This window comes from Trachinotus anak, unplaced genomic scaffold (assembly GCF_046630095.1).
Source record: "Trachinotus anak isolate AG129_WGS33_773 ecotype Australia unplaced genomic scaffold, CSIRO_AGI_Tana_v1 ptg000004l, whole genome shotgun sequence".
Lineage (NCBI taxonomy): Eukaryota > Metazoa > Chordata > Actinopteri > Carangiformes > Carangidae > Trachinotus > Trachinotus anak.
This window is the reverse complement of record NW_027273855.1, coordinates 5050107-5075027: the sequence shown is the minus strand read 5'-3', so window position 1 is coordinate 5075027 and position 24921 is coordinate 5050107. Positions and strand designations below refer to the sequence as shown.

Here is a 24921-nt window from a genome sequence, read left to right as displayed (position 1 = left end):
CTAGTATATTATCAGCATTTCTGTGAGTTTCTTTACGCTGAGGGAAAAGGTTGAAAAGAAACATTCAAATCATAGTGATTTACAGTCTTTTTCTCTTTGTTTCTCTCTTTGTCTCAATAGCTGCTGCCCTCTGTCTCACTCTCTGAGAGCATAAATCTTATTAAAGCTCAGTGACAGGGCGGCGATCAGCATGCTACACAGACACATACACGCAAAGCACAGCACAACTTGATGAAATCCCCCTTTCTGAATGGTGTTTGTGTGTGTGTGTGTGTGTGTGTCTGTATTGGGTAGGAAAAAAAAAGAAAACTAGCGGGGTGTAAATGGTGTCGCTGACACGCTGCTGCACCATGTGTCAGTGTGTTGTAATTGTGTCCAGTGGAGCAGCACACATATATTCAACACACACACACACACACACATATATTCAACACACACACACATTCTGGTTGACGTCAGGTCCAGAAGAGCTACCCACTGTGTGTGTGTGTGTGTGTGTGTGTGTGTGTGTGTGTGTGTGCTTGTTAACAAGGGGTGGTGGTTTCTGCTTGCTGCAGATGCGAGTAAACATATAAGCAGTGAATTAGTTTACCAGGATGGAAGTATGGGGCTCGAACTGTGAATTCACTGGATCAGTCCACAACTGGTTGCACATCTGGTTGCCATGACAACCAGCAATAAATGCACTGGTATGGAAAACTAGCAAACAAACTAATATCATCACTTATAATTTCACAGTTTTTTTCGCTTTGTTTTTTTTTTTTAAGATAGGCGACCGATTCAGTCCACCCAGAAAATTTCAAACCTTCATTATGTGTGTGTGTGTGTGTGTGTGTGTGTGTGTGTGTGTGTGTGTGTGTGTGTGTGTGTGTGTGTGCGTGCGCGTGTGTGTGCATGTGTCTGGGTCAGGTTGAGGGTGGAAGGCACAGAATGAGTAGTTTCCTGCCCTGTATGAGGCTCCAAGGAACACTCACCACACAGCCACACAACCAATTCATCACACATACTCAGCTGGAACACACACAGGAACACAAAACACATACACACACTGAAATTCCCACAGCACACTGACACACACACAGACATGAAAAAAAGTTGATACAAACTGTAAAATCGGATGTCAGGGGCTCTGTAACGTGTGTGTGCTGATGTGTGTTCATGCACACATCCTGAGGTTCAACTGCAATCTGTAAACAATGTTTCTGGCTGAGTGAAGAAAAACAAGAAGAAGAAGAAGCAAGGGGTGAAATGTTCAAGAGAGAGTAGCAGCCTGTGTGTGTGTGTGTGTGTGCGGGAGCGTGTGCGCGGTGTATCTGACAGAACGAGAGAGGGCAAGAGAGCACTGAACTGCAGACGCCTGACTCTCGCAGAAACCTTCTGTTTCTGCAGCAAACCGAGACATGTACAGAATCCGTGTGAACGGTGTGGATATTTCAGCACGGAGCAGAATGCTCCATTAACTGCAGCTTCTTCTTAATAAGGAAAACACTGACTGTGATGCAGGACTCAGCTAATAGCAGGATATCGCCGCGCAATATTGTTAGGCAACACATTGACACGGCAAGCCACTTATATTCCTCTAATTAATAACCTGACAATGAAATGTGACGCACTGGTTACACTTCCCAGTGTGGTTATTTTCTGACATCGCCACCCAACAATTAAATTAGAGCTTGCCCATCACGGCTTAAAGTGGAATGACGGCTGAGGCCCCATTTTAAAATAACTTGCTGCTGTGTTAATGAGAAGGAATGAACGGCGTGGCTTCTCCCTGGTGCTGCACGCTTACCGTCACCATCAACATGCGAAGAACATAGAGGGCTCATTTAAAGCGACATTAGGCCAATCTGCATGCTAATTACGTCCAATATATGACAAAGAGCTGAGAGGGGCTGCGCTCTCAACCGTCCCTCTGCACCGTCGTGCTGAGCGATAAGGGCTTCGATAAGCAGCTAGAAACTACTATTAATTAGCTCCCATGGATTCATACTGTCGGGTGGGTGGGGGGGGGGATTGTTTATACTGATGAACTCATTCCTTCCATTTCCTTTCAGAGAGTCAGCATATTGAAAATCAGTTTAATTTTCTATTTTATTGTGCTTTTTTAAAAAATCTCTTGCTCTGCCGTGAGGGGGAGAGGGAAAGTTTGGATGGTTTTACTAAGCGACTAACGAGGCAAAAAAAAATAAAAAATTTACCAACCCCAGAGCTGCCATCATGGGAAGCTTTCATTATGTGGAGGTATTATTGTATATTCATGAGTGAAATAGGAGTCAAAGGCTGTGCTAAAAACCACACATTCAAAAATGTAGCGATTTGCATGCTGGCTTTTTAACACTTATCTGCAAACAGGTGGACGTTTAAAAGGCCGACTGAAGCTATGATACATGGATGGCAATGCCGCAGATCAGAGATCAGGCCTCTGTATGCTTTCTATAAAACAGAGAGGCTTAATGCCAGGAAATCAGACGTGGGTATCAGGGTTCCTGGCTGACAGCGTCCTTCCTGATCACAGCCGCAGATATCTCAGCGTCCACATCAAAGAGCTGCTGATCCTCGCAGGGTCCTGGAATCACCCACATCAACAGTCGGTGGGGGTCGCTCCACAGCCGGGGGACGTCTCAAAGCAAACCTGCATCACTAACGGTGTAAACAATTACTCTGTGTCATAGGGAATCAAAAGCAAATAGTGCTGCTCTTTACAGCTCCGGCCCTCTCTCCTTCTCTGGCTAATATTTTTGTATTTGTCTCCTCGGACGACTGCCTCTAACCTATCCTGGCAGATCGATACCGGGTGAGCTGAGGTGAGATGAGGCAAACCTGAGTGGGAGCGCTGTCAAAGACGGATGGGGAGTTGTGGGGGGTTGATGGGACTTTGCTAATTCCTTCGCCTTTGCCTTTGACCTACGTTTATGAAAAAAACGTACTTACTGGCTTCTTCACAAAAGCATCTGCTGAATCCACAGATGCAGAATCGCACAGGTCACCCCGGACCAAGGTGAGGATACAGAGTTCAGCTGTGCAATCTGAAAGCTCTGTGTACTTTAAAAAGGGCAACAAACTTTCCGTTGATAAAGTCAAGGCTGCCTGGTGCCCAGTTGCCCCCCCCCCCCCCCAACAGCCTCCACACAATACTGGGATAACAAGCTGCTCTCTGTTAACAGCCGGACATGACAACTCTTCTGTGAAACCGTAATCCTGGAGAGGCAACTTTACAGTGCACCTTTGATATCTTGATGTGAGACATTCTCAGGCAGTAAACCCCCCCTCCCACCCCACCCCACCCCACCCCACCCCACCCCGCCCTGGCTAAAAGATGAGGTAGATATTTTGCCTCTGTTGTGTGAAATCTATGATGTGAAAAGATTTAATTAAGATAGGCCGAGGAGTCATAATTAATTCTGCCTCTCTCTGAGTCAGGCTTACTGTCAAGAACACAAGGAAAGGCTCCGGCAGAATAAATTACACAAGCATCGTGTGTATGTGTGTGTGTGTTTTACCCCTATCTGAGGGGGTAATGGGTTTGGAGCGCTTGGTAACTGTATTCTCCCTAAGCTGACAAAGACTCATGTCAATTCTCTAGGAATTGCTAGTGTTCTCAAAGTGGAAGTGAGCCCGCTAGCACTTTTTTCAGGTGTCCCACCATCTTAGATCAAGTCACATTTGAGTCCTGGAGTTTATTTTGTCTGGCAGTGAGGAGCATCCACTGGGGAACGCTCTCAGTGACAAATGTGAAATTGAAGGATTCACAGCGAATGGGCTGCTGGCAGGCAGGTTGTGCTGGAGACGGCTACAGTCACAGGAGACCTCTGAACTGTCTGAGGCTCCGCTCTTCCATTACACTTTCATTCTTTGGAGTCACTGGCCTATTTAGGATCTTGTCTGGCCAGTGTTTGCTCCCATAAGGTTGTAATACAATGAAATGAAGGATACCTTCAGGGAGTCATCTACACCTGGTTTACTTGACGGCCTGAAGACCTTGAGACAGAAGAGGTGAGACTATTTTTGTAGTTCAGTTACAACTAGTTTTGTTATAAATAACATACAATAACATAAATACCCGGTTTAGTACCAATCCCTCTTAAATCTCTATTAAAACTAATGACATAAATAAACTTCCAGAGCTTGTATCGAGTATGACTGCTGCCTCCTCCTTCGTCCTTTAAAAGTGGACACACAGTGTGTTGGACACTGACAACTCAGACCAAGAGCCTCATTCATTAAGCATTTCTCGTAGTCAACCCCTCTTCCAAAGCCCTAATACTAATCCCTCAAACTGCAAAATTTTTCGAGCTTTCTAGCTTCGGCCAAACATGCGACAACTGTCTTATTATCAGGGGACGTCAGGCAATAATGAGCGCGGCCAGAGCCAAGCAACTGCTGCTTTGAGCTTTCAAAGAAAGAGCCTAATTAAAGGCTGCTTTGTGACTTTTGTCACTTTTTTTTGACTGGTGATTATAGGCCATTCATTGGGGAGGATTCGTCAGCTATTTGCGGGTGGCGCACACCATAAATATCATCTAAGAGCTTTGCTAATGTTATGCCGAACCTGCATTTTTTTCCCCGCCAGCCGAGTCCCAAGATTCTCTCACTCTAATTTGCAGAACAAATTCCTTTACTTTCTGCAGAATCTCCTCGTGCTAATAAGGACGTTTCATCAACGGCAGTTCAGAGACAAACTAGGCTGTTTAAAAATGCAGACTCCTTGGTATCTTGTCTGTGATTTCCTGTAATTAAGTACTGGAGAGCCGAGCGTCCTTGGCACTGAGGACAAGTTCAGTAGAAAAAGCCCAGCGCTCTTTGGAGCAGATTTGACTAATGGCAGAGCTATATCAGCCCTCCGCTGGTCTACAACATCCTCTAAATTGCCCCTCCACCACTACTAAAACCATACATCTCCAACAAGTGGCCTACTGTCGTATTTGGGCCAACTCTAATTGTCTCACTAATCTCTCCAGCGTTGAATGACCCAGAGAAACTGCGTCCCACGGGGCAGGCTTACCCCCGCTGATTGGAGGCTTTGCTTTTTGTTTTGCTTGGCATATTAAAACAGCATAGGCTGCTGATGGAAAGCCTACAGAACTATTGGAAATGTAATTAAGGGCTAGCAGCAGCTTTTAAACGGTTGACTAGTGCAGAAACAAACTGTGCCCCTCAGACAGCAAAAACTTTAATACGTGGGAAATGAGTGGCTCAATCGATAAGCAGGGCGTTATTTCTTTTGTAGAGGGAAATTCAATGTTGGACAGAAATGGGCCGCCTCGCTGCCTGCACAACTGTTTCTCATTTTCCTGGTGAAGAGGCAAATTTTATGGCAACATTTGCTTCAAAAACAGACAAATAGAGACCTCTCTGTGAGAAATAATGATTTGTCAAGTCAATTTCATCTGTCATTAAAACAAAAACGAATAGCTGCTGTAAGCTGTGCCAGCTGCAATTGAATCTGCCGTGTTTTGTAATGAGGCACAAGAGGGAAAGTAACACGCATCTTGCACACTCCTCAGGTGCTGAGGTGAGGCCAAGCTGAGAAATGCTCCAATCAGCTACAATTATTTGTTGAAGCCTAACGCCACAGTCATTTCACATTGACAGTGAACAGCCTATTGTCCTGATGCTGCCAGACAATCACATTCATAATAAACCCGCTTCTAATTTCATATATTTTCTTTTCTTTTTTTTTTTTTAAACCAACATCTTTCGTAAACTGCTTTTCCAAACAGGCTGGCCAATGGAGCAATTATCAGAAACCAAGTTAGCGAGCCCCCATCGTGGCCTTTTGTCATCTGGCATGTCCCCCTGGCATCAGCTGGCCGGCTGGGATCATTAGAAACATTTTCTCCTCGTGCTTTCTCCCACCAAACCTCTGGCTTTGTAGCCGGCACATAAGCGGGATTAGACAACACCTTCAGAAACTAGTAGGAGTCCATCCCTGTCTCTCTGTCAGTGCAGTGAAGACATACAACACCAAAGTCTATCAAACACTTCCTCGCTGTGCTGCCTCTGATAAATATTCATGATAGCAGCTTGAAAACCAGCTGTTTTCCTCCAATTAAAGCTTGCCGACATCCACCGTTTTGGAAATAAACTGTTACTTTTTTTAATTAACGGCCAGTGTTGCTGGACCAGAAAACAACTGAAACAATGCAGCACCCATTGCAGCGATTTACATGTGTTGGGTGGGACGAGAACATGTGGATTAACAACGTGAGGTGATGGTGCTGCTCTGCGCCCCTGATCCACAAACCTCCAGCAGTCTAAAGTAATGTCGATCACTCAGGGACAGGGGGGGATATTATGCTATTAGACCCTATCAGAAGGATGTGAATTCTGCTGCAGTAACAGGCATTGAACATCAGCCGAACTAGCTGTGTGGAGCAGATCAAATCAAGTCATCAAAAGATCCTTCTCACATCAAAGCTCTGAGCAGGCCTGGCCACGTGCCTGCCATACCAACAGCGTGGAAACAAAAAGCAGAGAAGCCAAACCTGGCGCTGCAAACGGACGGCTGCCCGCTTCAAAGGCAGCGATGGCCGTCCGTGGTCATTATTTTGCGGGCAACCCATTAAACGCCAGTGGTCAGAGAAGAACAACAGAGAGAATCCACAGAGGACTTACCATCAGGAGGCTGGGCCGGTGTGAAGTGAGGAGGTTTGTCTGTAAGAGATAAAAAAAACAGAAAGAGAAAGAAATGGGTTTTTAGTTTTGGGGAGATTCAGAGGCTTCCCAGAGGTAAGGGCCAAGTAATTGAGTTGCTCAAAAAAAAAAACAAAAAAACAGAGACACATTCTGTCTACAGCTCTGGCTTTTCTATCTAACACATTCTAATGCAGTGACCAGGCCCCAAAGGAACCCAGCTGAGCTAATCGACAGCGCTACATTTAAGCAATAGCAGTATCATCATTGTTTTGTCGTTCATTATTTCTCAGGTCGACTCATCTCAAGCCGCACTGCCTGACTTTACATGTTATAAGAGCACATGAGAACTGAGAAGACAGGTGGAAGAGGTGTGTTTTTTTTTGTTTTGGGCTGAAAAGGGTGAGATAGGATTATAAATTTTCACAGCAGTGATGACATACATGAGTGAAAAATACTCAGTGCCCTGCCCCCCAACCTCCAGCAACCATATGCAGAATAAATCACAGCTCCTTTCCCTTAATAGATCAAATGACATCATGCTGCTCTCCTGGTGAACACCCAGCAGACCATGACATAAGGCGTGTTGGTTTGTGGGAACTATAACACAGGACCTGTGGTGTCAAATGACAGTGGGTGGAGCAACAATCAGGGGAAACATTTCATGCAACCTGAGTCCATTGCCGAGTCGTTTTGACACCTTGATGCTAGAAAAATGAGGTCAAGCCTAAGCATGCAGTGTAAATGGATCAGTGACAGTTTATGTAATGGAGGTGGATGAAGAAATATCAAGTTTACATTGTTTTACCGGCGCCAAACAACATGCAAAAAACACATTTAAGGCTGCAACTAACATTTATTTTTTTGCTGATAAATCTGATCTTGACGTTTTTTGATATGATTATTGTTTAGGCTACGAAAATGTCAAAGAAAGTAGTGAGAAAAGCAATTTCTCAGAGCCTGAGGGGATGTCTTCAAATTGCTGATATTGTCAGGCAAACAATCTGAAACCTGCAAATATGTAATTTACAATTTAAAGCACAGAAAAACAAGAAATTCTCACATATGAGACACTGGAACCAGAAAATTGATGTCGATTCATTTTCTGTTGATTGGCTAATCAATTGAACAACTAATATTTTCAGCACTGAACAGAATATCTGCCTGCTGGTTAGCTTGGTAATTATGGAGCATACTGACATCACAGACATAAGGCAGTGAAGGATGTAACGCTATAAGCAACATACGAAGACTGAAGAGAAAACACATTCAGCCTGAATCTTGTTGAGCCATATTTTGTGTTAACAGTTCCCATTTCTGACAGACACACACACACACACACACACACAAAAATCCTCCTCAGTGGCCGATCTACAGGGATGATGGTCGTGTCTCTGTGTTTCTTGTCATTTACCAGGGAACGTCACCAAATGGACAGCCTCACAAAAACATGGCGAGCACCATCACGATACACGCTGGTCACAGTTTACTGGAGCACCAAGCACAAACCCAACCAAACCTCCCATCTGTACACTAGCAGTCGACTCGGCTGTCTGAGTCACTAAGCACAGTCCCGATGAGTTGTCAGAGCTGCCTGCAGCGAACAAACACACCAACACACACACACACACTGAGAAAGGATGTGCAGCCGCCCAGCCATCTCTCCGATGTCTCTTCACTGTGAGGGATAATGAGGAAGATAAAACACATCACATCAATTACTCCGCTAACACATTTTTCCGGGACCCTGTCAACCACTGTGCCGGAGCCTTTCTCAGGACTTATGGGATACCCGTCGGCATCCTGAGACACAGCTGAGTTTTAAATTCAGGCTCACTTAAAATTGCTTGTCAACCGCCGGGCTTTGGGGGAGAAAGAGAGAGTGTGTGTGTGTGAGTGAAAGAGAGTGAGAGTGAGTAAAAGAGAGTGAGAAAAAAATGAGGTAGAAGTGGGGGGTGGGAGGTGGGAGGGGGGCAGAGGAGGTTTAGATGGCTCAAGAAAACATGAAAAATGAGGAGAAGACAGATTGGCATGGGGAAGATAGAGAGGAAGTTCTTCTAAAAAAGTGTAAAGGACCAGACGCACACACACACACAAAAAACTGTACTTCCTGTCACGCATTCGTGAGCGTGTCTGAACACACGCAAACAAACATAAACAGATACAGACGTCCTGTCGCACGAGGCAGAGAGAAAAGAGAGAGAGAGAGCAGGCGGCGCACAAAGTGAGCCGAGACGCCGAGAGGCAAAGCTAAACGATTTCTTCACATTTCCATAACCAAAGGACAAGATAAGGTCTCTACATAAACATATCAGCCTTCCCCATCTCCCTTTGCACCTGGAAAAGCCCGCGCGAGTTCCCGTGCCTGTGAGAATGTCACAACATGGCCATCATTCACCCTATATCTTCAGCAAATCAATATGTGTCTGACTGTGACATTTAGCCATGTGCACAAAGAGGAGCGTGCGTGTATGTCTTTGTATGCGTGTTCCCCCCTCCTGCCCCCATTTGGTTGGGGGTTGATGTATAGTTGCACAGAATGATAAAGTGAGTGTGTGTCTGTGTGTGGGCTCCGCTGGCAGGTGGAAGGGTTTTCAAGGGATGGGTTACAAACTGCATGCGTGTGTGTGGATAAGCTTCACCCCACATGGTGACAACAGAAATTACGAATCTGACGCTGCACGACTCCTCTAACACCCCTCCTCCCACCAAACACACACACGCACACACGTCACCACTCCCAGCACTATTACTAACGCATCCAGCTTGTCCTTGTGGCCACACGGCGAGGGCTCTTGGCAGCATAACAGAGTCCCTTTTTACCTCATCAATCTCACCAGGGCACATTTCTTTTCTCTCGGTCATCTGAGGGGTGAAGATTGGCCTGCTTTAACTGAGTTCGTATTAAATCTAATAGAATCTGTCTGGCAGAAATTGATTCAGTAACACTGTGAGGTTACGAATGAACCACCCCCCTCCTGGTCTCCCACATCCACCAGTTAGAGTGAGAATGACAGACTGGCAAACAGGTCAGAAAGACACGACGCTAGAAAGGGGGCCAACACTTGGGCAAATGCAAAGAAGTGCATCTAATGCAATGGCATCCACCAGGCTACAGGGACTGTGCTTTGTACAAGTCAACAGCCTGATAACAGACTAAGAGAAAAAGGGCTGACGTGGGAAAACAATCAAGGCTGAAGAGTATTAACAGTCTCTCCCCTTAATGTGCTGCTCAAATACCACCTCAGCCCGAATTTGGCAGCATGAACACAACTGTTAAGACGGTGCTGATTTATTTACGTACTCTTTACAATTTGCAAGTGATTATGCAGCACAAGTCTTTGCATAAATAAACAGTCCACTTTGGAGAGTTGAGAGGATTTCACCTTTAACACAGTCTGAACCAGCACGAAATAGACTCACGTAAGTCTGTGAGAAAGTGAGGACGCTGCGAGAGAGTCAGTGTTCACATGAGGAGGGGAACACCTGAAAAAAAAAAAAAAAAAAGGTTTGTGCAAGAAGAAAAAGAGTGTGTGCAGGTGAATATCTATTTCTGTCATAAAGCTCAACCTGCTGTGGGTAAGGCTGGGAATCACATCTCAGCACCATGTGAAATCCAGCATCAAAAAGTTGCCATTGAATGGTCAGTTCTTTGCTGAGGCGCTGAAAAGCTTTTGTACAGAAACTCAGGTATAACACTGGCACCAGTATAACTTTTCAAATGCCAACTAAATGAATTACCTCTATTGTCAGAAATGCTCTCAGGAAACTCTTGACAAAGACAACTAAGGCACATAAACATCATGCCCCCGCTTCTTAATGGGCCACTGTACTTTCAACAGAGTGGGACAACAATTATGCAGTGGGAGATGATGATAGGAGGGGTTGGGGCTTTGCAGGCCAAAAGACATTTTCTCATCCTCCATGATGAGACATGTAATCACCATTTAATACCTCATCCCGCAGTTCAAAGTAAATGCCAGGGCTTTGGAGAGGAGACATGAAGCAGTTTTGAAAGCCTGCAGACACACAATCAAGGGCAGGGGGGTGACTTTAGCTGTCTTGATGTCCCTACTCAAGTGCAGATAAGGCTGTCATGAGAGGTGAAGTTGGCTCGGGGTAAGGGAGGGACGGAGGGAGGTGTGGGGCATTTAATGCAAAAACTATGTAATATGTTCAACGCAAAACCGTTTCTTCCCAGATAAATTCTGTCTCTCTTGAACTGGGTCTAATGGTGAGTATTCTATTGCCAAACAGTGACCCATACATGAAAATGCAGCAGAGAAGAGAACAGTAGAGTGCAACAGTAAAGTTAGGTTTTTCGTTTGAACCAACGTACAGTTGTTGAGGAACAGGAGCACCGCAAAGCCCAGTGTCGATGTGGCCAGCAGGATCAGACAGATGTTGCAGGGGATCATGAAGTAGCGCACCACCAGGGACACCTTGTGCTGGTACCTGCGGTCCCGCTCCGGTGGCGGCGGTGAGGGATAGTGGCACCCGCTCATGCTCCACTCCAATGACCCCCTCCCCTCCAGGGTGGAGGAGATGATGGGACGAGGAGGGCGGCGAGCGGTGCCCAAAGACCCGTTGGAAAAAATGATGGCGGTGGGATAAGGGCAGAGGATGAAGATGAAGAAAAAATAAAAAGCAAAAAAAGATCCGTAATGGTGGGTGTTTCAGCTGTGGTTCCAGCTGTGCACCGTGGCGCTGACCCGGTGACTGTTTCTGTCAGAGAATCGCAGCAGCAAGCTTTCAGCAGTTTCCAAGTAACACATTTTTAGAGATAATAACATCCATTTGGAGAAAGAGGACAGACAGGGGGACAGGGATATTGAACTCCTACAGCCCCCCACCTGTCCACGCAACCTCCATTCTGCTGTGCCCGCTGGGGAAAGACAAACTAATGGGCTTTCAATGTGTGAGTGTGTGTGTGTAAGTGTGGTGAAGTGGTTTATACTTACAGCGCAAATATGTGTGTGGATTTAAGTGGGTGGTTTTGATGTGTTGATAAATGTGTGTTAAAGCGGTTTTGGCACATATGTGTGTGAGATGCACCTAAGCCAGAAATTTGGGCATTAGGATGTGGGTGTTTTGAATTGTCAAATATCCGCACAGAAAACTTCCACAGGAGACCGACGGTAAATCCACAGCAGGAATCTTCTCCTTTCTTCCCAGTGACCCTGTCGGGTAATTAGATGGATGTGGATGGGGTCTGGCTAAGCCGGCTCCTGGAGCACCCCGCCCCCTCCCCTTCTTTCTTTGTCGAAAGCCGTTAAAAGACAAGCCAAGGTCTGGTGCTCACCAACAACATGTGTCACAGGTATTTCCCTAAGAGGTGATGGCGGAGCATCTTTTTATAGCTTCCCTGTGGATGTCGCCTGTTGGGGCAACAATGGTTTGCTGCTTTCCTGAGCAATGATTTGCCTGGCACTCCTCTGAAGTCAACACAACAGCTTCTTTGTATCCGAAGGAGGTCCGGGAGCTTCTGTCAGGGTGAGCAGATATACGTCCGAGCCGCCAAAACCTGACACTGTCACCGGAGCAACTCGAATCTTCTGTAGCGTGATTAGCCGGGTGGCTGGAAAGCAGCTGGCTGCCTCCCACTAAACCATATGCTCCCGGGATCGCGGAGATGGTTTGTTTTTCCTCCCCTTCTCTCCTTCGTGCCTGCCACACCTCCTCGGTTCAATAACCTTTATTCCTGACCAGTCTCACAGAGTGGGTAAGCAACTGCCCCCCACCCCACGCCACTGGTGTGCTGCGGTCGGAGACAGGTCAGTAGAAGTGGCGGAGAGGGGGGAAAAAAGTTGGGAGAGGAGAACGATCACAATCCCCCACTGGAGCCGTCAGCGCGGAGATGCCTTCACCCCCAAGCAGCTACGGATGAGCAGCAGAACACAGAGCCGGTCTGAATGAATAAACTCGTAGAAAGAAAAGGAGAAAAACCTGTGTGTGATCAGAAATCAACCAAGAAGCTCGAGGCGGAGATTTGTTGGGCTTTCTTCCCTCATGTCAGCACTGTGACAGAGAATCCCGACCACATAATGAGAGGAAAAGGTTCTCACTGGGTCCTGATCCTCGTAAGACTGATTTTGCTTCTTCTTTCAGTGAAGAACTTGTGCGGTCTTTCCTTTCTTTCTGTGGTTGGTCGTCTCTCTTTTAGACGCTTCCTCAAGCATCCAGTCCCCTCTTCATCGTATGGCTGTCTTAGTCCAGAGGCGCTCCCTGCGTCCTGGTCACAAGGATTTACGCTCCAGCTTCTGCTCCGTGGGGATCCAACATTCACCGGCAGCCAAAACAACAAATTAGGCTCCGGGTATTCATAGCGCGCTTAATCCCCAGGCAGCAGGTAGTGGTCCCAGTGTCAGCGCACTCAGTCAGCCAGCCGAAGCAAGGAGGAGTGTGTCAATGAGAGAAGTCAGCAGACAGACACAGCAATACACAGAGAGAGGGGAAGTAAACGAGAGAGAGAGGAGGAGTGCTGGCAAAAGGAAAAGCAGCTCCTGACACTTCAGTCCACCTTTCTGGTTTTTTTTTTTTTTTTTTTTTAGGGGACGGAGGGTGGAAGGGAAAAAAAAGGCATCAGCGTGTTGCCGGTTTCCCAAACACTCTTCTCCTGAGCGCTCCTCTCTCAGCTCTCAGCCAGCGGAACGGATGAGCACATAATGAGAGAGTGAGAGAGATATTGCGCGAGAGAAAGAGAGAGAGAGAGAGAGGTGGGGGAGTGGATGAGGGGCCGTCTTTGACAAAGGCAGAGGGGAGGAGGGGTTGGAGTTGGGTGAGGGAACAGGAAAAAAAAAATAAAAAGAAAGAACGAGAATAAAGGCTTTGGGGAGAAGTACTTGAGTCCTGTCAGAGCGGGGGGGGGGGGCAGCAACAGTGCGGCAGCAAAACAAAAGAGGGCCACGGTCTTGGGAGATGTCAACCAACTCCTCCATTTGTTTATAGACTAATCAAAAGAAAGTCTCTTCCACAAGAGCTGGAGAGTTTCCACAAAGATTTAATGAGGCAGACTGAGAGAAAATAGGCATGAGGAGGGAGGACGAGAGCGAAACTGGAAAACATTGAAGTCGATCATGTACTGAGTCTCTTCAAACAGCCTTACTTGCTTGTTTCTGACCAATATATGCAGAGAGACTCCATATGCATTCCACACTAACAAGCCAATATTCGATTAATTAACAATCCCATTTGGAGGTTGTTTTTCTGACTTACTTTCATGACAACCAGGAAGAGGTTTCTTTTTTTTTTTTTTTTCCCTGTGCTAAATAATATGTCAAAAATGAATATGCAGCAGATCTGGCAAATGATCTGAGGCGGAGGCACTTCTATTTATCTATTACATAGCGTGTAATGTTTTGCCTTTTTTAAAAGCAATGCATTACTGCTCTTCTAATGAGATAATGAGGTCAGAATAGAGGGGCGGTTACGCTGTGTTTTAGCAAGACCCTGCATCGATATCTACTTTGAACAAACTCAATGGCAGCAGGCAGCAGATGCGAGTCAGTATCTATCATCAATTATTTATGTTTTTTTTTCACTCTCTCTATCTGTGTCTCCATCTCCATCTCTGCCGTTCACCTCCCCCCCACTCTGTGCTTTGCACGAGGGTGCGCGCACACATACGCACCGATGGAGATGCACACAGTGGCTGCATCCACAGAGGAATTGCAATGAATGCACACACAATTGGCTTTTCTGTCTGATAGAAACTAGCACGTACACACAGAAAAATGGCTCCTTCTGTCTTTTTTTGTCTCTATCTGTTTTCAGTCTGCAGGCTTACACAACTTGGACACACTATAGTACATTCTCACTCACTTGCACACACTTACTTACACACACACACACACACACACACACAAAGACTCAGGTAGGTGATCTTGCTTCAGATCCAAAGTCATTTATCTCTTTGGACAGAGTGTTCATTCTCAGACCTAAGCTGAGCTCTATGGGGGGAGACTCTAATATGTGGGGAGCCGAGTTTTCAGGCTGCCTGCTGAGGGTCAAGAGTTCACCCCCCTCATCACCAGCGACGCCACCCACCCAGAGGTGCCTACCCCCCTCTCTGCTCCTTCCAGACGCGATACCCCAGACAGTCCTCATCAGCTCTCACATTGCATAACAAAACCTGATTGATGGACTGACTGAAAAGGAAAAAAGGAAACAGCTGCTGTCTTACTTGTCGCCTCTCTTTTTGTCCCCCTTTCTTTTCACTTTTATCCTTAACTGTGTCTTGATCATCACGCTGATTGTCTCAGCCAGTGGGAACTTCAGAGACGACAGAGACGCGCAACACAAACATCACGACATCACAGGTTGTGACCATGACTGAAATGCCAAACTCTCCCAGCAGAGGGCGATGGGGAGTCAGCCCGGCACTCTGCTCTGCTGCCACGACCCAAATAAAATCCTCTGTCGACATCAAAGCTCAGCTGCTTTGATCCATTTTTAATGCCACAAGTATCGCACAAGGTTAACATCTCTCTCTGAAGGCTTTGAAATGGCAATTTCCATTAAAGAGCCAGAGGAGCTGCTCTGTTGTTTAATGGTCTGGCAGGGGTGAAAGCTGTAATGTGTGTGTGCATGTGTGTGTGTGTGTGTGTGTGTGCTGTTCTTTATGCAGAGGGTGAGAAAATTGTCGAGTTCAATAACTGATTGACAATTATGCTTCAATCAATTAAGTGTGTGTGTGTGTGTGTGTGTGTGTGTGTGTGTGTGTGTGTGTGTGTGTGTGAATGTCCGTGTGTGCGTCCCCTTGTGTGTGTGTGTGCGTCCCAGTGCACAGCCTGGTCATCTGGCTGGCCAGCATTGAGCTAACTGATCGAAGAGAAAACAGTTGTTGCCTCTGCTGAAGGAAAATTTCTCCTCTAAATGTGGAAAAAAGGATAATCATGTGAAAAGCAGGCTTTACCACTGAGACATAAAAAAAATCAACCAAGAGCAAAGAAAGAAACTTTCTCACTTTTTGCATCATCTTATATTGGTACTTTGCATACAGGCTACATTCAGGCTGCACTACCACAAAGCTGAGGGTCAGATCACAGGGATAGCAACCCTGCATTGATAATTGGTCTCTAGTCAGCAAGGTATTAAAATGGTATTTAAAAGCACTTTATCAGTGTTTATCAGTGCTCTGACACAAGGAGCTGGAGATGTGCGTGTGTTTTCTAATTTAACGAGCTAATCGTGCCAATGCTCCAAAGATTTCAACTGAAGCTGAAAATTTTAACTGTGGTGCAGATTCACAGAGAAAACAGCATTTTCTGGTTCAGAATGGATGAAAATAAGGCCAAACAAAGTCGTTCAACTTCTTCTGATGGCACTAGAAGCTAAGTTTTATGGCTGTCTCTCTGACTTTGAGTATAACAATTTTTTTTTAAGCTAACAAACACAGAACTATCCTGGGTCATGAAATAAGTATGAGTTCTTCAGCTGAATCTTTTATCAAATAATCTCTTAAAAACTGTGTAAGAGCTTGGTACATTAGGGTGCGTGGAAAAAAATCTGTGTTGATGAATATACCAACTACCCATTAGAGTGCGACTGTGTCCATTTTTCAAAGCAGGAGCTATCAAAAGTGAAGCTGTTGCCTTCACTAATGGCATTAGAGATCACCCTTCCCTGCTGTCCATTGTAAATGAGGGTTTTAATGATGTTGATGAAAAGAATAGTCTGTTAAAATTTATAACGGATTTGGTAATTGCCTGCACTAAAGCCTGTCTACTGGCCCACTTGACTATTCATGGAAGCCTCATTTCCAAGATAATTTACTGTATTATTTGTCATTTTGTGTTTTATTTCTGTTTCAGTGCATGTGTACGTACAGATAATGAGAAATCTGCCATAATGACAGTTATTTCAGCCAGTGGCATCTCAAAGCTCAATCAGGAGCGACTGACTGTTATTTTGTGCTGTGTATTTATATGGCTCTATCGCAGCAAATAACAACAAGTGATGTTTTTTTTTCTTTTATAAATGTATCTAATTCCACAGTGAGATTTCTACATAAGGCTACAAATTCAGCTTCCAGGGACATCAGGTAAACATCATGATGAATTCTTCATGTGCATCAGGCCGTGCAGAGATGCTACCAGGTGGGCTAACTGTGTCGCTATGATATTAACACCAATCATCCTAAGTCAGACTTCCCCAGCACAGTCCAACAGATTCCCAGACTTTGCAGTCATCAGACCTCCGAACTGAGCAGCAACGACGAGGCCGGGGCCTCTCACAGCTGCGCGTGGCTAACAGCATTAACCCCCGCTGTACTGCGATTTACCAAAAAAAAAAAAAAGAAAAAAATGAGAGGAACGAGGATAAATGATGATGATGAGGGACACAAACATGATGCTTCTCTGAAGTGTTTTCATGACAACAAAACATCGACACTACAACAAAGGGATGAACAAATACTGTATACTGACAGTTGTACTAAACAAGCTGAAACTACAGATCAGCTCCAGAAGGAAGCTACAGATGGGAGACAAGTGAAAAGATAAATAGGTTATTAAATGTGTTAATCAGGTGTTGGGACACCACAAGCCTCAAAAACAGCTGCAACGCTCCAGTTCTCAAAGTCTGTGAAACTCATTCCCTCGTTTGGTGTATTAATGATGGAGGTAAAGAACACTGGTGTTCAGACTTTAGTGTTCAGACCAAAAGCAGAGTGACAGACACTGACAGCACTTTAAAAGACGATGAGACGATGAGGAAGGATTTTCCAGCTTTGGAAGGTTATCAGCAGACAGCAGATTTCACATGACAGAGTACTGTGTGTTTGGCCATCACTGGATCACATTACGTTGCATTGTGTTACACTGCATTGCGTTATGTTGCATTGCAAGATGGGTTCAACTTTGTCGCCGGATGACCTTGTGTTTTTGAACACAGCTCGTACATCAGCACGTTGGTCTGTCTGTCTGATCACGGCCTAACACGTCACATCCATAAGTGTCGGCTGGGTTGAGATCTGTTGTCTGTGAAGGCCACAGTCTATGATTCGCAAAAGCCCTTGGGCCCTGTGCAGAATGTTATGTTCCGTTTTATTATGTTTCTTATCTATTTATTAGTTTACAGGAGGACTAACATAGACATGAATGCGATCTGGCTCCTAACCCTAGACAGGGAGGAGTGGAAAATCTCAAACAGGTCCACCATGTCTTCATACGAATCCCATTTTCACCTGAACAGGTTGAGATTATCGAATATTTCACTTTTCACAGTGGCAAACACCTGTAAGACATCTGTTAAATGTGGTCTGACATTATCTATTCTGTCGTTACCCTCATCATGTATTAGCAGTACTGGATATTTAGAAGTTTTTGTTGCGTCAGAGTCAAAATTCTGCTTTCGTGATAACACTATCTCTGACTAAGCCGAGGATGATTGTGCAGGGTTAACGTTTGTGTGAATGAGAGTTCCCACACTGGGTGGGCTCCACACAATGTGACTCACAGTGTGACACATCGACTAGTATTTGGTATTGGACTTGGGCACACTGTGACGATAAAGGCAGTGAAATGCAGCCCATTATGTCAAGAACATTAGTGGTATTTTGCTGTTGTTTACACTACGAACTGGTGGCGTAGCTGACGGTGTTTAGTCCTGCACAGAGGAGATGACGGTCAATATGATCCTCCTGTCTATACTCAACACCTCTGGCCACATTAGCCTCTTCCTACGACTACATCCCACGCTGCCGTGACCTGCTTTTTCAGCCTGCTCTGAGCCAGCTCTTAGCCCGGGGCCTTATCCAGGACCTGTCCACTGCTGGACATTCAGTTCCCTCTCATTTGGTGAGGGTGGTATGACTCGCCTCGGGGCTCATCTGGCACCAGAAGATGCCAGCCATAGCCCGAGGGCTGATGGTCTAAGGCCTGCTGCACATTGACCATCCTCCTTTGTTTTCCACTGGTCGAAATGAAGATGAACTCATTCAGGAAGGAGCAACTTGCTATTAGCCAGCTCTGATTTTCTTGCCAGCCCCTCATGCACATCAACATCCACAACAATAATGTTTACAGGATGTAATATCCTCCCTGCTCCGCTGCCTCGCCCTGTTTATTCAGGTCTTGAGCATCGACAGTTTTCCCTTGATAGCCAAGCAGGAAATTATTCCAATGGACGAACAGAGAAATAATGAGAGACAGAGAATGAAATAGCAATAAAAGGAGAGTGACAGGGAAGGAAAAGGTGGGAAGAGGAGAAAGAGAGCAACCTTCTCCATGTGGCTGGCATATGGAGCCAATTGTGGCAGCAGCACAGGAAGACTAGGAGCAGGGAATCAGAGGCGGAGTGGCTGGCTCTGACACTCTTTACACAGGAAAGGCAGGGCTGATGAAGCTGAAGGATGATACAGATGTCAGTCTCTGGCCAAGTCAGCCATCTGTCACGGGGAACCGGCCAAGTCACACTGGCCCCATCAAGTGGAGAGAGCGGCGGGAGACTTGTGATGACCACTCATTATGAGTTGGGAGCTGTCCTTCCAATGTAGCCGATTCACAACAGTAGCTTACCTCGCATTGATGTGGACAGAGGACAGTCAACCTAAGGTTGGGTATATCAGCAACATCATTACAGCAGAGTGCTGTGTACATTGGTTGTTCAGATTCTATGGCTTATTTACTCATTCTTTGGTATGTTGCTATCACAAATAAGAAAATAAGCCTAAGAATTAGACAGCTAAGTTTTGCCTTGTATTATTCACACTAGAGTGTTTCATGTCCATTTTTGTTAACCCCAGACAGCCAATGCAGTGTGTGTGTTTTTTCTGACTTTAGTTTGCTTCATTAAAGGGGCTATTTGTAAGTTTTCTCTGCTGCCAAATGTGTTTTTTTCCCAGATGCATTGGCGGGTTCGGCCATCATTGTCTTTACAATACAAGAGCTTATAATACGCGCTCTGAGTAGCACTCTGTCTTCAGGGCAGATTGGAGGCTACGGTCACCATAAGAAAGTGACGAGACAGGCTGGGGTTAGCTGGTTAGCGTGCTAACTTCAGTAGAGGAAAATAATTGACAGAGTCAAGACTTAACACTGGCGTTACGTTCAACTGCTGGAGAAACCTCTTGGTGAGTAAAGGACTGAAGTTTGATGCTGAACTCATAACGTTTCTTCTTGGCTGGTAAGTAAACAGCTGTTAATGCTAACGTTAGCTGTGTGGCAGTAGCAACACTTACAAATAGCTCCTTTAACTGGAGTCAAAAAGCCTCTGTTTTACTTCAGTTTTAAGTGTGAGTTTATGTCTATTTGTGTCCACTTTAAAACTTTTAAACTCTAATATTCACCATGTTCTCCATGACGCAGCATCCTCCTCGCCACAGCTAACACCCAGGGCTCCAGAGATGTTCTCACCACAGAGCCAGCTTTCCTGATCAGTTTGTTCAGTTTGTTGGTGTCTGTGTTGGTGTTTGATGCTGCTGCCCCAGCAGACTGCAGTAAGGAATATTGAACTGGCAGAGTGGTGAACAGACCGGTAATAGATCTGCAACATCTTGCTGCAAACATGAAAGGACTTAAACTTCCTCAAGAAGCAGAGTCTGCTCTGTCGCTTCTGAAAGACAGACAGCTTGTCTTGCATTTCCTGTCCTGTCTGTTGTTGAAGTGGTTGGTCCACAAACCAGTCCACCAGGTCTCTGTATTCTGCCTCCTGTCCACTGCTGACGAACCAGACAGTGCACAGTCATCTGAGAACTGTACAGGGCGTAGAGGAAAGGTGAGCAGACAGTCCCCTGCCGGGCTCTTTTGCTACTGACCACCCTTTCAGACACACATCCCTGCAGATGCACAAACTGTGCTCCATCTGTGGTCCATCTGTCAAGCGTCTACCTGCATATTCTGGAGCTTCTCTCCCAGCAGGACGCGCTGGATTGGGTTAAAGGCAGTAGAGAAGTCAAAGAACATGATTCTCACAGTGCTGCCTGCTTTGTCCAGGTGAGAACAGGCTCGCTGAAGCACGAACATGATGGCATCCTCGACTCCAGCCCGAGGGCAATAGGCAAACTGTAGTGGGTCTACAGAGGTGCTTGTCTGAGGTCTGAGATGGGCAATCAGTACCGAATCAGTACTGAATCTCTGGTATTGTATTAGCACCAATCAAAAATGTTCAAATGATACCCAGCCCGACAAGGATGTAAGGGAACACAGAGGAGGTAGTGAGAACTGTGCAGGAGCCCTGATCACCACTATTCAGTAAGTTTGCACTTAAGTCAAAGAAACAGGGAAGAGTCATTTCAAACGCTTACAGCGCTGAGGTCACGGGGATATGCTGCTCCAGATGAAGAATGATGCCACGATAAAAAAATAAAAAAAATAAAAAAAGTGACAAATTCTTTAACATTTCTTGCAAATAAAAGGTTTGAGTTACTTAATGAGCACCATTTCTGAAGCAGAACATTGTCATTATGCACACCGACTTCAGCTGGGCATCTTTTATTTCAGATTCCAGCTCCATCAAAGGGTTTATGTACTGTACAGTGAATGCTTTGGGTTCTACATCAATGACCCTGCTTTTTCTGAAAATATAATTACTGCTGCCTTTACTTTGTTTAACTACAGCGTGACAGATCAACATACATTGCTGTGACATATACATTCTGTATGCAAGCCAATTTAAGTGATAGGCTTTCTGGCATCAAAGCTGACTGTGACAAGCTATGATACACTTGGACCCTTTCATTTGTGTTTACAGTAATAACCTCACTCTCCTTCCCTTACACTTTTTTTTTCTCTCTCTCTCAGCACTGGCTGCTGGCTGCACGTCAGGCTGGATCTTCTCAGATAGAGGGCAGAGAGGGAATATTAATTGGCAAGCTATACCCCCTTGTTGAGACACAGCCCATAAATGAAACGGCTATAAATTATTTATATGCCTAATCAGATGGCATGTGCTCAAGTTATTCTCTCAAACAAGACAGCTTCTGTGCTATTCCTTTTTTCTCCCTCCCAGTAAATAATTCTAAATCCTTTTGATAAGAGCGCAGTCAGACAAGGCTGTGTGCTGGAAGGAGAAGCCTAGATAATATGCTGCCACAATGACGTAATAGCTGTTTTCTGGCTGCAATCACGGGCCAGGCAAATGAATGACCTGCTTAGCAGCAGGTATTAAAATGCATCCTGTGTTTGGAGGGTTCTGTTCTGATAGACCAGATAAAGCGCAGATGTAAATGCACGCAAGGTGCAGCGACTATTAACAAACAGGGGTGAATGAAATAAGACCGATCGACGGGGTATGTGTGCAGTGACCACGTAACAGGAAACCGTTTTTTTGCACGGATCCAAACAGCAGTTATAGCCAAATCTGACCGGCAACAAAAGTGAATACCAGCAAAGAGAGCTCAACGCTACGTCAGTTAATGAGTAAATTAAAAGACAAATACAGCGTTTGTCCTTGACCTCTAGAACTGCACACAGAAGCATCAGAATTTGTCTGTGCCTCAAAAAGCTGCTACTTAAGGGAAACATTGTGGCTTGGCTACGGGGAGGTTATGGAACAATCATGTTCATGTTTCTAAACAATAACCCCTTGTTAAGTGGAAGCAGAAAACAAACAGACGTGTCCTGTTTTAAACTGTACATGCTTCTTGGCAGTACAGTTTCTAACAGTCCGTCAAGTTATTAATGTCAGTGTAAATTAATTATCTTTGACTTTTGGATTGAATAAGTTGTTTTAAAATGTCACATAGGGCTCAGGGTATTGCAGCTATTCTTATCTTTAGACTAAATAACTGTCAGTATACTTTTTCTACATTTTTGCCAGTTTTTGACACTGTTGTATTTAAGCTGTTGTATTTTAAGTAAAAATAACTATGCTTGAAATTTTACCTTCTTTATTAAATGAGAAAAACTTCTTTTTAGAGAAATCTGTTCAAAAGTATGATGGTGTGATTTTGGTATCAGTACCGAGTCAGTGGTTGCAGTCCCACTTCAAAGTGGATGCCAGCTATTATGAATACCACCACTGTTGTTAGCATTCTACTGGTGCAGGAAAAGTAAACTGGATTCTCCTGCTATTGGTTGGTCTGTTATGCTGTACCCTGAGCTCAGGGGTTTGCAAGGTCAGTGCTGTCATAGGTGGTTTACAGTTAGAAGGAAACTACAGCTAGGGGAGAGAAGGCAGAGGGCACCTGGTAAAGAACCACCGTCAGCTTCCTCAAGTCTTTAGCTGCCTCCTTTCAGCCTTAACGACGCTCTAAGACTGTTTAACACACACATTTATACAAGTGCAGCGACTTGGCATTCGCACATTTGCAAGAGAAAAGTATAGACAGACAGACATATATCTTCCTCCAAATGCCACGAGGTGCAGCGAGGTTAAAATAAATGGACTGCTTAAAATTTGCAAGAAAAAAAAAGAACAAGAGGGTGGAAACTGGGTGGATTTTATAATTCCCTTTTTAAAAAAAAATGTTAAAGATCAGAAAAAAAGCCCTGGCAAGTAGCTGCAGAGAGATTTCTGCTAGAGCCACTTTAAAGGGCTTACTGGCGTTTCATGACGTCCCTTTTAACTCTTCTCTTCTAACAAGTCATTTACCTCACTCACCAACACTCTGAGTAGCTGGACAACTCCTGCTTTGACAAACATCCTGTCTGCTGAAGTGTCCTTGAGCAAGACTCCCTCCAGCTTCTAAGTGCTGTCCTGTGGCTGAGCCTGACCTCTGACCTCCATCTTTAAGGAGACGAGAATTTCTCCACAGGGATCAATAAAGTATCGTTCTTTCTGATGCTGGGTCACAGCAGAAAAACCTCAATCTTCCCCAGTGAATGGCCTCAATTTGAGCTTCTGAGTAGCAGCGTCGACAGAGGTGGAGTTATGGTGCATCCTCAGAGAGCGAGGCAGATTAAAATATTACACAAATTCAAGTTGTTTTAAAGCATTTGTCTGGTGCTGGTCAAGGCTCTGGGTCTAATTTTGGATAACAGGACTGAAAACAACAGCACTACAAATTTCTTTAATCTTTAATGTAAAGTTTGAGTTTTGGTTGGCACTCCATCCTATCATCAAGAAGGTGCAGGGTCTGAATCTCTGATCCTGGGTCAGGTGGATTTCCTCTACTATCCTGCTACAGTCTAAAGTTCAGGTTTGCTGGAGACTCACAGATGCCCACTGGTCTAAAAATGTGTTTGTGAGTGTGTGAGCTTGTCAATACTCAAGGTACCTGTTTAGAGTGTTTCCTTGCTTTTCTCCCATGTGCCCTTGAGTATGAATAAGTAAGGATAGAGAAGGACTGGACGGATGGAGTGTATGGATTTCTACATGTCCTTCTACCCTGGCCTTCACTCTTCATTTTCATCAGTTTGCACAGAACAGCCAAGACTCAATCACTGCATGAGAGGTATGTGCCAATGTGTCAACTCGTCTGTCATCCAGAAGTGGCGGGGGTGGAGTCGGGGGGGGAGAGAAGGGGGAGGGCAGTGGACATGGTTTTTGCGAGCAAACGCATGACAATGATGAGCTTGGCGTGTCGCCGAGGCAACAAGCGGCCTCATCCATTATTCATCCGAGTAACAAACTGATAAACGAGGTAAATGAAGAGGAACAACGGCAGCGAAAATCATGCCGACGGACGGAAAGAGACATTTAGAAGCTGGCAGCACCAGCGGCATCCTGAGGCGCATATTAATCTGCGAGGTAAACAACAAGGTCTGGACACAGGGTCAAAGCAAAGCGGCTCTCATCCTTGAGAAGACTAATGTGGAGCAAACTCTTCAGCTTTGGAAAATGGGGAGAAAAAAAAAAAGTGCTCAGGCAGACTGGTGAAAACATGCAGGTGTTACAGGGAGGCCTGGCATCTCATGTGTGCTGGCTACTTCTCACTTTGTCAATCACCCACCTACCATGTGCACCCAGCACCCTCCACACCAGACACCGTACCACCTTCCACCATCAGAAAACAGGCCACTAATCCCTTTCCAGCTCGAATTAAAATCCCACACACTTGCATAAGTCTACCAGCACAGGTACAGAGAGCATAAATGATACGCCGGGTCTCACATGTCATGCCAAATTCATGCAACACGATCTGTACGAGACAGCAGGGAGATGAATTATTGCCCGGTTGCTACGGTAACGCCTCGTATGCAGAAAACACCATGCCGCGGCTTGAAAAATGTTGATTTGCGAGATTTCATTTTGAAAACCATTCCAGTGACGAGGGCGAGGGAGGGATGGAAGAGAGAAAAAAAAAATACTGACAGGGAAGCAGGGAGAGAAAGAAAAGAGACTCAGATACAGTGAGGGAGGGAAAAAAAAGGCGAGAGGAGGAAGGAGAGAAACAAGACGAGGCTT

General features: G+C 45.3%; 1 protein-coding gene across 2 annotated transcripts in view; it reads right to left on the bottom strand.

Annotated features, from left to right (window-relative positions):
- The window catches only part of agrn (agrin), a 251176-nt gene that overhangs the window by 146020 nt on the left and 80235 nt on the right, over positions 1 to 24921 (bottom strand). The window contains exons 1-2 of one of the 2 annotated variants that reach the window (XM_071475410.1): positions 10973 to 13289; positions 6616 to 6654 (exon numbers count right to left, since the gene is read on the bottom strand). In XM_071475410.1, coding sequence (XP_071331511.1) covers positions 6616 to 6654; positions 10973 to 11138 — 205 coding nt within the window. In that variant the 5' untranslated portion in view covers positions 11139 to 13289. Of the gene's footprint in view, positions 1 to 6615; positions 6655 to 10972; positions 13290 to 24921 lie in introns of those variants that run through there. The other variant, XM_071475408.1, reaches the window with a different exon arrangement.